This window comes from Micropterus dolomieu, linkage group LG23 (genome assembly GCF_021292245.1).
Source record: "Micropterus dolomieu isolate WLL.071019.BEF.003 ecotype Adirondacks linkage group LG23, ASM2129224v1, whole genome shotgun sequence".
NCBI lineage: Eukaryota > Metazoa > Chordata > Actinopteri > Centrarchiformes > Centrarchidae > Micropterus > Micropterus dolomieu.
Window position 1 is genome coordinate 17,431,453 of NC_060172.1, and position 14,072 is coordinate 17,445,524.

Genomic DNA, 14,072 nt, shown 5'->3' on the forward strand with positions numbered 1-14,072 from the left:
GGTTTGCTTAATTGACTGAAGAGGTGGAAAATTAAATTAAAAAATGAGATTCCCTAAGTAGCCTAATGCTGTAGAACAAAACAATGCAGGAAGGTAATTATGGGACTGCAACATTTTAATGAAAAAAGACGTGTCCATTTCAAGAATTGTTTTTTATTTTCTTCTAGTACATTTGCAAGATGTCTGACTGAAGAGACACTGTTAATAACTTCAGGAATACACAGAGAATTTTTTTTTCAATCTGAGATTATTTCCCAATCAACAAAAAATCACATTTTAAAAACATTCACCTATATAGACCTATTGCAAGTGTACCTTTCACAAATACAACTGTCATTAAACTGTTTCTACAAACAGTAAAAAACTAAATCAAACATGTTCTGATTTGTAGTTTTAAGTGTGGTTACATCTGTTGTAATTGTACAACAAAGTGTGTTTATAATGGTTTACAATTACATTTAAACAATAAATGAAAACCAAAGGGTACGTTACTGAAAGAACAAAATGCTACTTCACTCATTCCCACATCTCCAGATGATTATGTAGAAACTCAAAGAATTCTGCTTGAAGGTAAAAAGAAAAAGAAATGCATGGGAATTTATTTCTACACAGTCATAAATATCCGACCTGATCCGCAGAAAACAGGACAGACACGGGTCTCAGTTAACTAAGGAGATGCCTTAGTGCAAAATATCTCTCACTGAGGTAGGAACAGAACCAACAAGCTGGTTTCCCCAACAAGGAGAAAAAAAGTCAGTGGTATCCTACTGTAACAGTGTCTTTCTCTTGACCTAACTGGCAAATAAAAAGCCAAAAACATGTTGCCAGGTTTTTTTGTTGTTTTTGTTCATGTATACATTTTCCATAGGTACACTGTTCAGAAAAAGATTATATCTGATAAAATATATATGATACTTGTTATTTCCCCTTAATGAAAGGACTGTGTTTTTATTTGCGCTCTTTTAGGCTCTCCACCTTTTGAATACATCAAATACAAATACATTACAGATTATCACCTAATGGCCTACATAAGCTGGCAAAAGAGTATTCAACAGCATCAAAAGGTTTAGTGTCATATAAAAACCAAGAATCATCTTACTGCACATCAGCAAATCAAAATATGTACAAATCTACATTAAGTAATTGAATTTCTGAATAGGCACTTTAATTCAAAACAGTTCAGCCAGCCCTCAGAGTCATCTTTGATACAACATCACAAAGACACGGCAGTTACTTGTTTTTTTTGTTGTTGTGTTTTGGGGTTTTTTAGACAGAAAATTAAACCAGATGATGACAGAAAACCCAGAAACAGACAGTAGCCCTAATAACCACGTCAGTAGATTTGGACAGTTTCATTCTGACATCAGCTACACACAATCACACACACAATTGTAAAATACACACAAATGGAAGCTCTAGTTTCCAAGTATAAAGTAGAAGGATCTGCTACAGAACAGGAAGGAGATATTTTAATATGCACACATTAATGAATATCCACCTCCCTTCCCTACTGTTCAATGTACCTTGTGTGGAATGAGTCGTAGTGTTTTTTTTGTTGTTTTTTTTTAGGAAAAGGTGCATAACAGCCTTTCACCACCAAGCAGTCCCATTTTTAAAGATAAATCACTTATGTCCCACTACAAAACAATAAATAAATAATAAATAAACAAAATAAATCATTTTATAAATAAAGTATTTTTGATCTTTTTTTTTTTTAAATAAATAAATGAAAAAGTCTGATCAAGAAGAGAAAGAGGCAGGCAGTGCTAAAATTTAAGATAGTGGAGAAGCGGCTTGACTCTGTTGTGGAAGCAGTTTGAGAGGGAGGCAAACAAACCGCACACTTACAAGTCTGTGGAGTAAAATTAGTAATGTAACTGTAGCGTAAGGGGTCTTTAACACCACTTACTAAGTGGTACCAGAGCAAAACATGCCACCCTAAATGTTAGTTATTGTAGGTCATCTTACCTTAATAGTAGACAAATACAAGTCCTGTTGTCAGGAGCAACTTCACAACAGAGAAAAAAATGAACTGCATATTTAACGCTGAGGGATCGCCCCATAGCTGGAGGGAGTTTCACTTTTAGAGAGCAGCACTGGCATATCACCACAGTAGAACAAACTCACTAATACCATAGCCTCATTGTTAAGCTTCCTGGAATGGTGGCTTACATGTAGTGCAATCATATTCAACATTATAGTAATCCATCTTAATGGGTAGTTAAATCAATGCACACCTCAAGTCACAAAGATGAGACTATTTTAAAACCATTAGCGAGGTGGTGCTTTTATAGGACTCACACTGTTAAGGCCGTTTGTCACAAATCCAAACAAATCAACTAACAGATGCTATTTTCTTGTGAAATCAAGTTAGATGATTTGTGTTGAAAACTACAAACGGTATCCTGACAGTGCAAGCCTTCTCACAGTCTGTGCCTGCGAGGGTCGGAGCGTGGTGGGGAAGGAGGCGGGGGCAGGGTGACTGTGATTGGGGGCTCGACTGGGTCATCCATGGGCAGGACCAGGCGGGTGCCCCTGATCGCTACTTCGTGTTCTGCCAATGCGAGTTCGTGATCCATACCTTCATCAGGTGGGCCGCCCCCGGTGCTGGACGCACGCTTGTGGTTGATGGTGTGGGATCCGGAGGCGTCCGTGCTGACGGTGACGTCGGCATACATGGAGCTCACGCTGGCATCGTTCAGGATGAAGTCAGAGTCGTCGTCGCGGAGCTGACCTTCGTTCTGGTGTGTGGAGAGGGAAAAAAAGAAAATGGAGATGAGTAAAACAAAACTGCTACTTTAAATAAAAAATCCAAATGGACACACAAGGGGAGCGCCACCACCTACATTCAACACAAGTTTAAGACCTGCTAGGACTCTAATAAGTTCAAGACATGAAATTCTGTTTCAAAGCTGATTTTTCTTCATCTGAAATGTGGTTAAGCAGGTATCTATTTCAAATAACAATAAGTAAAGAAACACAAAAATATCAAACTCATAACTGACACTGTTATATCTGTAAATATACAATTCAGATGGTCAAGAAGTTACTGATTGGGCATTTAAAAAGTGCTACTTTAACAGTATCAGATCAGCCTGCGTCTCCAAACCTCATAGGCCTGTGGGCTGGTGAGGCATCGTGCCAGCGGCCCACAACAAGCAGGCAGAGTAGCAGTGAGGGGAGGGCCGCTGTGGGTCAAGAGGGGCTTCAGGTAGCTAGAGAACAGGCTTTGTCAAGGACTTTAACAGTTTATACAACACTTAGTTTTAAATAAACAATTTAATTCTCTTTAATAATCTAATGCAATTGTGCTAATTCTGATACAGCAAGGCTGCAAATGAAATGATATATTTAATGCTAGAAAGTACTTTGAAAACTGTGAACCTGTGCAGAAAGATGAAGTTACTGTAGTATATTTTCTTACAGTTTGCAAAGAGCACCCTCTGGTGTCCAAAGCTGAATCTAGCATCCACACTTCTGAAGACAGGATTTTAAATATGTGATCCATGGCTCAAAGGATACTTGTGGTCAAAGTTATACCAGATCCTGAAGGGCCAGGCGCTCTCATGTTTGGTGTTCCTCCGCTGTGACCCGTCCAACACTGCTGAACTCTGTTAAGCAGAACATTTTTAATTAGTTACTGTTTTATTTTATTTTTATTTAAGAATAGCAACTTCACAACGTAACCTGAAAGAATTTAAATTTTAATCTGTACTAATTACTTACAGAGTTGTCTTGATCAGAGTCCACACCCACCCTGACAGGGAAAAGGTAGCAGAAAAATGTTCAATAGAGGAGGGAACAAAAAAGCACACAAACGGAGAGATAAATGCATAAAAGCAGATGCCCCGTCTTACGGTATGCTCATGAAGGACAGCATGGGTGTGGTGCCCCCTCCACAGATCCACACAGTGAAGAAGACAATTAGGAGGGTGGTGGAAAACATCATCTGGCGCGCGTATGTCGCTGTGTCTCGGATAGAAAGAGCAAAGGTCATCGCCCCACGCAGACCTGGGGGAGACAACAAGACAGTGTGAGAATAAGTATGTGGTTGTGTTTCACACCGTGACAGACCTAAAGTGAGGTAATGTGCGCATTTTCATTTATTGTTAACTGAAGAAAAGCCATATATGTCATGTTGATGTACTGGGGTGATTTTTTTTCCCCAACTACTGGACATATGTTGCCAAGCTCATCCTGCACAATGTGCTGTATGTATTTATTCCTCTCAAGGCTGTTTTTATAGGCATCGATCACCATAACATAAACACAACACAAACAGTTAAAATGTTCTGCATAATAAAAGGAAGTTATCCTGCGGGCTCAGACACAAAGAAACATTATGTACAGACATGTAGGGGATTTCTATTGTTAGCCAGTTTCAAATGTAAATATCAGCTGACGTATGGGGCTGATATTCATAACAATACTGTGTCTGAGTGGGAGTGTTGCTGGTCTAGAAGGAGACTGTCTTAGCACACTATTATCTAGGCAAATGTTGTTTTTAAGTACAGGCTTAGATCTGCTCCTTTCCACTGATTTTAATTGAACCAGGTCCCAGCTGAGAGGTACTGTAGTATTTTTGGTTCCTCATCTTTACTACGTAACAAAGTTTGAGAGCCAAGAGCTGACAAAAGAGACTTTATGGTCTCGGTACCTGCAAACATCATGACATGCTGACAGTTAAATCCGATCTTGTTCTTGCGGCCCAGGTTGAGCAGAAAGGACAAAGGGTAGATGTTCGCTGCCCTCCCCAGAAACACAGCCACCTATGCAACGCGGGAAGGTCAAGGTCACAACACACCGCAAAGCAATCCAGCACGGGCAAGCTGAGATGGAAAATAATCATGGGTAGATGGCAATTTGGAAATTCCAGCTCACGTTTGACAAATCTGTCTTTCAAATGTGTTGGTTAGTTCTGTTATTCTTGGGCTCCCTGAGGCAGTGACTAAAATATCTTTTAAAATACATGTACTGTATGAAAACACTGTATTATCAGCATTGGTGTATCATAATGTATTTAAATACATTGGAGTTGCTATACATAACTGATGCAGGTGTAGTCTCATGGAGGGTGATCATGTTATAGTATTATGGACTGTAATAGGCTATGATAGATAAACAAGTAAGAAACAACAACCTGTGATACTTAAAGGGATAGTTTGGGTATTTTAAAGTAAGGTTGTTTAAGGTACTTATCCACAGTCAGTATATTATCTACTGTAGATCTACTTGGAGAAGCTTCATGGCTTTACCTCTCCATCAGATAACCTTTTTAAGCAAGTACTGTAGCAAGATCAGAATGAAATCAAACTTCACGTTTCTGAAGACTTCAAAGATGTTTTTTTCTGGGCTGCGCCACAGTAACTAACGCAAATGGCTGGTCTGTTGTCGTTGGGCTTAAGCGTGAGAATACGGACATTCTATAGTTAGAGCTGTCTGAAGGCGAGGCAAAATATTCTTAATATATATATAAACTGATATGGATTTTGTTATGTAGCTAAAATACGTTTTTTGCACCAGTCCACAGTAGTGCATTGCTTAGCTTGCCTGCCAGGACTCATGTCTGCTTCTCCAAACTGGGGATGACCTCACCGCCATTTACTGCAGGTAATACATTGATTATTAGGGGTGTGATGAGATGCTTAGCTCACGAGACAAAACGAGACATGATACTGGGTTCATGAGTACGAGACAAGATGCAATTTTAACACTATTTTTAAGAATTCTTCAATGCCAAATTATATGAAAAAATTAGCATTACACACTTAATTTCTGCCTTTTCTGCATCAATTTATGTTGGAAATGTCTTTATGTAAAGGGAAACACAAAATTCAGTTGGTAGGTGACAATTCAAAATATAAAAATATAACAGAATATAATGCAGTAATTACTTCTGTAGATCAACTTTTTTCATGTAATTACATCCATGCTGAGTCAGCACACATGCATGTGTGATTCTTCCTTCTTCTTTTGTGTATTTTGTTTGGGGAAGTAACCTCTTTAAACATGATTGTGGCACTTTCTGTCATCAGTTATACATTTGTTTTTCACTGTGTGACAAAATTGATGTGTGGCATGATGGCATGTAAAGGGTCTCAATTGCATGAGTCTTGCAAGACAGGTGACAGAAATATACCCCTAATGAAAATGGCTAAGTTCCTCATACAACCTCACTTCAAAATACACAAACTATCCTTTTAACCACAACAATTATCACATTATTAAAACATTTATGGGAGCCAAAAAGGAAGTAGTTTTATGGAACAACATTCTTGGTCAGATACTCAGTGATTTCTTGAGCATCCAGGAAGGCTTTGATTCATTTAGTAAAGGATACAAAGGCTCCAATGATGAACAAAGGGTTGAAGACATGTGACTGGAAGGAGAAGAGAGTCAGCCCCATGTAGGAGAAGATGAAGTTCTCTGCCAGGAAATTCAGCAGCTCAAACAGCTGATGTGAAAGAGATAATAAAATAATGTACATTTTGGATGTAAGGTATCACAGGAAAGTTTCTTGTAAACTTGCATGCATGCGTTCACTTCAGTCGTCAGATGACTCATGATGACATTAGTGTAAAATGTTACCTGTATTGTCAAATTTATACATAATTTAGACATTTAAAACTTCAAACAGTTCTTTGGTGTTGCACACCATAAAATCTTTATAATAGGACTAAAAACAAGAAAGACCCAGATTTCAGTTAAGATTAATATCTAAATAAAGTGGATATAAGTGACCAACAGTGTGCAAGATTTCTAGTTACTTCTAAGTTACAGTAAACAATAAAATATCAATATACTCTATTGCTCAGCCATGTTTAGTGCCTAGTTTTTTAAGTGTATAGATTTCAAATAATTGTCAGCTAGATAGTGACATGAATAATGGTATTTAATTGGCCATGTTGAAACATTTCTCACAATGGGAGAAATGAGAAGGTACACATATGTTTAAACTGTCAAGTGCTATTCTCACCTATTGGCAGACCCCAAATTGTGATGTGTTTCTTTTTTTGCATTCTTTAATAATAAAGTTAGTGCCACAAAAGACAAGAACAATTAATCCACCACCACACTTTGTCAGCACCTGCAGTATTCTTAAAATCCTTAAACAGCTGATGTCCTGAATATAACTGAGGACATAGTGTGCATCCAGCTAAGTGGCTACCTCAACACAAACGATGTTTATGAAGAAACATTCAGTCTGGTTTTCAGGCACTCAAACTGACTTTCTCACAGTTTTTATCTTGGAGTGGAGTTAGAGATGTAAAACTATCTTGGTTCTTCATCAGGCTGCTGCTGAGATGACGAGTTTACACTAGTTTAGATCCTATCTAACCCATTGGAAACACAGTGCTGTGCTATATACTCATGCCACAAACATCCTGCCGTGTTGTATGGTGATAAGGTGCTAGGTGTCACAGTTTGGGTGTTATTTAGCCTCTATGTGCTTCCAATAACTGGTATTATTGAAAACTAGGTTTGGGTATCCTTTCAGTTTTTATTATTTCAGATTATGATTCTACTTATCAAATCCAGTTCTTATCAAATCCCGGCTCTGATTCCAACCGTATCCAGACGACACAGAGCTATATTCAAGTCTATCAGCTCCCTACTTCAGTGCATAGATGGCATCAGCTTTCTTAGCACTTTCTGCAATAATAATAGTAATCTGAAATGATTATTTTGAAATTCTAAACAAATAAAATCTATTTATTATCATCAATATTATTAGCAGTAGTAGCAGTATTGGTCTTGGCAGCATGTGTACATTTTAGAGAGCAATGATTTAAACTGAAGAAAGGATCAAGTACACAAAGATATGTGATTGTGTATCACCTGTTTGGTCCTGTCCTGAGAGTCAGGGGAGAGATTGTTGAAAGTGTAGTGAGCCTGAGTGATCCCACAGAACAGCACAGCCACAACGCCTGAATAAAAACACAGATACACACATTCAATATTACTCAAAGTACAATGAATTATATTTTACTGGAGGAGGACAAAAGTATTTAAAAATCTGTGTTAAAGGGAAAGTCTGGTGATGTTCATGGTGAAATCTCATTTAAAAGCCAAAAGACACTGATGAATTGACATGTTTCTTCATTACCACGAAAAGTAGTAGTTGTAGTTTATTTTAAGTCAATCCCACGTACTCTTCACTGTCCTGCTGCTGTTAATACTCACTAGAGGACAGAATGTGTATTTATCTGCTGCTTTAGAGAGTCCTCAACAAAGCCAATAATTGCTCATGTTTGAGTAAAGTTAGCTAAAACCAGCAGTTTAAAAAAAAAAAAAAAAAGAAATTTTGTTTTACATCTTCAGTAAGAACCAATAGGTAGGGAGGTCAGGAAGTAGTGAGAGCAAGACTAACACGTTGTTGGTTCTGGTGTTTTCATGGGTTTTGTTGACAATAACAAAAATACAGAATACTGTCTGCCTTATCTTTTGATTATTATTAATTTAAGCACCTAATTATTAAATATTATTAATTAACAACTTGTTTTTAAGTGGCAAAAGGTTATGAATTAACCTTGGCATCCTCTGCATTACACTGATAAACCAACAAGTAGTTTGAGGGTGTGTTTCAGTTGGTTTCATTTGCCCTCGTGTTAATGATTCATCGTCCTTGCTGTACTAAATATGGAGTCATTAAGTGACAGTTGAAACTTCCTACGAATAAAACCTAAGCTAAAAAATATATATATATGAGTGCTTGATGAAAGTTCATTGTAAATATTTCCAAGTAAGAAAAAATACAACTAAGTAAAATTAGACCCAATGTTAAAAAATAATCAAAAGACTGAAATGTCATTAATTACAAGTAATTCACCAACACTAAGTCAAAATGAGATGGCCAAACTCTGTGTAAGTGACATGCATGAGTGCTGTGTGCAGGTGGACCTGTGAACCCGCAGGCCTCAGCCAATAGAAAGGTGCTCCATGACATGAGGAAAAAGAGAGCTGTCTCCAGCAATGGGAAGTCCCTCAGCTTAGTGAACTTGGTCACGTGATGAAAACTGAAAGTCAAGGAGCATAACAAGAAGTGGCACATCCACAGTCAACCTGCAGAAGTGTAAAAATACAAATTACATGCCTTAGTGAAATGAGGCAATCTGAAAGAGAATATACATGCACACGATGGATAATCAACCGCTGAAAGGATATGAGAGCGGTCATGACGCCAGTGGCCACCCCAAGAGCAAAAGATCCACTGAAGACGCCCAGGAAGATGCCGAAGGAATTCAACAAGGCCATGGCCTCAAAGCTGTGGCTGTTGTCTCCCGCAGGCTGGTACGCCACAATGGAGCTGAAGCGCAGATAGACAGAGAGTATACACAAATAAAACATTTACGTGGAAAAAAACAAAACGCACACTTACTAAGAATCCAGAAAGGGGAATTGGTCAAATGTTAAACAACATGCTCACAAACAGAGATTTTCAAGATAAAGTCAGGCATCAAATCAAACCTGCAGCAACCCAAATCCAACAGTGGCTGATGTTACATGTACTGCATGAATTTACAGAATTTAAGTTAGCCTTTTAGTTAGGAACAAAGACTTCACACACACTGGAATTGGGTTTTACAGTCATAAAAATGGAGGTGGTCAGGGTCTTGCATGCTTAATTGTAACTGGGTCTTGGATCTCTCAACACCATTTGGTTGATATCCAAAAAGAGTATAGAAACAGCCAACTGTGCTACTCCTTTATGAGGAGAAGCTCCCAAAGTACCACAAAAACAAAAAAGCAAATCACCAGCAGTAATAAACCTTTCACACACATAGGTTATCAAAACTTTAATGAAAAAGCAGTCTTTTCTGGTAATTTGCAGGGACTACAGAGCATAAAGAAAATGAAAATGATACAAGGACTAGATATGAAAGGGTTGCAGTGGCCACAGGGTGTAGGGGAGGACAGTGATCATTCTAATGGGCTACATTCTATTCAAGGTAATGATCTGCAACATAGTTGAGATGATCAGGTTCTAACACTATAACCATCTACCACGTAAAACATCCCACCGGGGAGTCAATGTCTGGTTTTCACCCAGCCATTCCTCTGGCCCCTCGGGCAAGACTGTGCCATTGTCTCCTGGGTAGAGCACAGCTCCGGCCCCCTGCCTACCCTGCTTCTCCAAGCGGAGAAGAACACTGCATACATACGTACAAGTAGGCGATGAATGACACGGATGGGTGAAGGAAGGCAAGCAGTGAAATGACAGGGACTGATGTTAGTATGATTAGTGTCCATTTGTGTGCAATGTACAAAACAAAAAAGATGAATTTCCCACATTACAGTGCAGGACATTACTAGACATTGAAGGGTAGGTTAAAATTTTTAAAGTCCATCTTAAAACAATACATGTATGGGCAAGTATGTATGTTCATTTCAGGAGTTATTGGCCACATGAAAATATCCCTTCCTAATGCAAAAGTTCATATGAAGGTGACATGAGGCTTCATCTGTCAGTCAGACAAAAACCAGCAGGTATCTTCCAAAGCTAGAGTCGACCCTCTTTGTTTTACTATCCCTCACCGGAAAACAAATGGCTGAATTTCACACCAAAAAGGAAATTTCTCTGCAAAAAACCCTACTTGATTTATCTAACTCAGACCAGTGGAGCCTCACATGAGCTTTAACTGAGGACGCATTTTTTGCACAAAAAGAGGACTGTGGATTTTGTCCTCCGTCTCTTCTATAAGATGGGAAGTGATCTACTCACAGCCAGCATGGACCAGGGGAAAGAAACACTCTTACTCTTGAAATGTACATACTTGCTGTGTGTGTATATTTCTGCACTGTGTTTATTAATGCTTACGAAGAGAGGACGATGGCCACAGCATCATTGAGGACACTCTCCCCAAAGAGTAAAGCATATAAGTCCACATCTACCTTTAGCTCATTGAAGATAGCCAGCACTGTCACTGAGACACAGAGGAGAAAAGAAAACATCAAAGTAATAACAGGAACAAGAAAATGTCACACTGCTTCCAAAATAAACATAATTAGTACAGACAAGTAAAAAAAATATGTCTTTGGAAACCATTATCTTATGGCACTACCTACCTGGATCTGTTGCCGAAACGATGGCCCCGAAGAAAAGACAGTCAGTAAAGAAAAAATCTCCCCCAAGCTGGCCCACAACTTTCATGAAGGACACAACGCCATACATGATCAGCCTAGAAGGAAAGAAGGATGTACACAAGTCTTAAAAGACACTGGCACTGCTTTCCTGTTCAACAAACTGATCATATGAAATGTATTTGAGTCTGAATGTAAAGTGTAAAAACAAAAACAAATCAGCACCTCCTGAGGTCATTTCAGAGATGACCAAATGACTTACCCAATGACAAAGCAGGATATAACTGTTCCCATGAAAGCATAGGCCAGGATGGAGCCGATGTTTCTGAAGAAATGTCTCTGAGACAGACAAAGACACATATTTATTAGAACAGAGGCTGTCTAGTACGAGCAGTAAGGCTGGGGCAATACAGACAAATATCACAATGATAAAAAATATCTGTATTTGAAAAACAACATTATAATTTCCTTGCATTGTGGTGCATGGCAATATACTATAGAGGCCTATTAATAAATAATATTACCTGATTAGTTCATTTGGGAAAAATCTGAATTGTTGATTTACATAATTAGCGTATCATATGTACTTTAATAATCTTACCCTTTTCAGACTGTAACCTGCGTGGAAGATGATGGGAGGCAGCAGAATGTTGAAAAACACTTCTGGGTCAAAGGTCACCTTAAGACAGTGGTAAGGTAGAATAGTTTAAAAAATTTAATTTCAAGTAGTGAATTCCTGCACCTGTTAAATTAACATGATTTACATTTTATAGACATAGATTATGTTTATGTCAGAGTTTGCAGAGGCTGTTTAGTACACTATGTACCTATACTGACAAGCCTTTATCAATTTATACAAAAGACATATTTACTGCTTTTTGGCGCACACCAGCGGAAAATTTCATAAACTGTGTCGAGAGCGGCACGTCAAAAACAACCACTTGCACCCTCCACTCAATCCTCCATCTGTTCATCCCCTTACCTTTCTCAGCATCTCATCGTCCTGCACTTGGTGCCCTTTGCCCCGGCTGACTTCCCCCTTCAGAGTGTACTCGTAGAATCGCCCACTGACGTTGACCAGCAGAGTAGCAGGACTGGCGTTGACAGCGCAGCTGAGGATCACGTCACTCATGCTCTGAGGCACATGGACGCCAAACCGCAGGATCACACCCACCAGCAGGCCTTCAAGAAAGGGGGGTAGGAAGAGAGAGGGAGTGAAGGCAAAGCAGTTAGCCAAGGACTTGTAGTATATAATAATAGTCTCCTTTATTTGTACTATCCTTTATTTGTATATAGTAAACAAGTTAACAAAATACTTCATAGACAAAAGAACACATCATCATAAAAACAAAATAAAAGCTAGTTTATAAAAATTAGTCTATTAAAGGAGACACTGAGGTTGCTTGTCTGGTTCCAAAATTGGGTGAGGTTATATTTAAAACACCTGTTTTGAATTATTTGGGTGTGCTAAATACTTTAATAAGATTGGAGTCTTACAAAAAAAATTTAATTGGAGCAAGTTAATTATTCTGAAAGGGGTGGGCTTTATAGCAAATGAACTGATTCATCAAAGCAGCTTCTCACTGCACAACAGATAATGCAGATGATAATGGTGCAGGTGAATGGTTTGCTTTTTTTAACTTAACTTGTTAACTTATTATGTTATTATATATTTTATTACCTTATAATCTATTGTATATTTTAACAGCTGACAGAAGACAGCAATTTAGAAAAAGACCACAAAAAGGCAATTCCACAATCCTAATACACTTACTTTAATATTGACAGTAACGCTACATACAATACTGGATAAATATTATTCCTTACTCCCAGCAACAGTATGCTAATATCTCCCATGAAGCATCCTCATGAACTTTGAAACCTGAGAATAAGCTGTCAAAGTAGTTTTCTGGTTAAGATTGAGGAGCTATCGACATCATAGCCAGCTAGCATTGACTGACTGACATTAACGTTAGCTAACGTTAGTGGTCTTACCATAAATCATGGCAAGTCCTGTTTCGTGCAGGAACCTAAATCGCCGGTGTTTGAACAGCCATATGGTTAAAATTGTGAGTGTTAGGAGCATTATGAATATCAGTAGATTGGCACTGTCCTGACGGTGGCTTTCCTCAGCCATCCTCTCAGTTGCGACATTGTCCATCGCATTGCTCTCGCCTTGGCTCCCGACGAGCAATAAAGTCAACAGAAAAGGCAACAACAGGAGCGCTTTCGACGGTTTAACACCAAGAAAGCGTCTCATTGTAAATCCCATTGTGGCTTTCTGTGAAACGGTTACATTAGTCGTTTAATTCCTATCGGTTTTGACGAGAGAACTATTGCTTGGACGAGAAATCGGCGAGACGAGGGCAAATGACAGCTATTTCCGCAGCCGTTATCAAAACACTAAAACTTCCGGTTCTTCAAAGTAAAAGTCACCCCATGACTAGAGGTAGCTACGCCGCTACGCAGAGGCAACGCCGTCGATTCGACTCAGAAGTATAAATAACACTATGGTGTGTGAAGTTTGAGGTTTATTGTCATTGCACAATGAAATTGCACAATAAAATCCACTAAAATGGAAATACTAAAAACTAATTCATACAAACAATAAAACAATTTGTATATATAGTATAGGAAAAATGACAAGAATGATAATGACAATGAAAAATTATTTTAAAACGTAATTTGGCTGAAATTATTTGCAATACATGTATTTTGTGTAACTTTGATATACATTATGTAATCACTACACAGACTGATCATATATAGTGCAGTGATGAAATGTTTTGTGTGTATAAGGTGGTGCACTTGTGTTCTTGCCTTGCTTTGGAAAGTTCAGGCTCAGACCATGTGAAGTAGCCTTCACCTATACTTTCATGCATTTTGTCTATTAATCTAATGAGTGGCAAACCCTGCCAAAATTTCTGTGAATTTACAGTGAGTGATAAAATGTTGTATAAAACGTTAAGATGGTTTGTGTATGTCAAAAC

The 14,072-nt window shown here is 38.4% G+C and overlaps 2 protein-coding genes across 2 annotated transcripts in view; both read right to left on the bottom strand.

Annotated features, from left to right (window-relative positions):
• LOC123962916 (four and a half LIM domains protein 1-like) overlaps nucleotides 1-2,721 on the bottom strand; it is a 17,891-nt gene extending 15,170 nt beyond the window's left edge. The window contains exon 1 of the mRNA XM_046039415.1: nucleotides 2,582-2,721. The gene's annotated coding sequence lies outside the window, so the exon portion shown is untranslated. The remainder of the gene's footprint in view (nucleotides 1-2,581) is intronic.
• LOC123962915 (sodium/hydrogen exchanger 6-like) lies at nucleotides 134-13,484 on the bottom strand. Its single transcript, XM_046039414.1, has 16 exons — nucleotides 13,078-13,484; nucleotides 12,065-12,264; nucleotides 11,684-11,761; nucleotides 11,345-11,421; nucleotides 11,068-11,180; nucleotides 10,820-10,925; nucleotides 9,166-9,307; nucleotides 8,902-9,007; nucleotides 7,840-7,928; nucleotides 6,341-6,454; nucleotides 4,658-4,769; nucleotides 3,858-4,011; nucleotides 3,727-3,757; nucleotides 3,523-3,611; nucleotides 3,110-3,215; nucleotides 134-2,741 (listed from the first exon to the last, which is right to left on the bottom strand). Exons 1-16 carry the CDS (start codon nucleotides 13,352-13,354, stop codon nucleotides 2,424-2,426), a joined length of 2,112 nt encoding a protein of 703 aa, XP_045895370.1. The 5' UTR covers nucleotides 13,355-13,484; the 3' UTR covers nucleotides 134-2,423.
• Between the last annotated feature and the right edge of the window lie 588 nt (nucleotides 13,485-14,072).

What these genes read in the sequence shown, in the direction of transcription:
- LOC123962915 (XM_046039414.1), bottom strand. Translation starts at nt 13,354, where the DNA reads ATGGGATTTACAATGAGACGCTTTCTTGGTGTTAAACCGTCGAAAGCG. An exon ending in CTGTCCTTCATGAGCATACC is followed by an intron (nt 3,758 to 3,857) that starts GTAAGACGGGGC and finishes TTTCCCTGTCAG; the next exon opens with GGTGGGTGTGGACTCTGATC. An exon ending in CCAGCCCACAGGCCTATGAG is followed by an intron (nt 2,742 to 3,109) that starts GTTTGGAGACGC and finishes TCCACACACCAG; the next exon opens with AACGAAGGTCAGCTCCGCGA.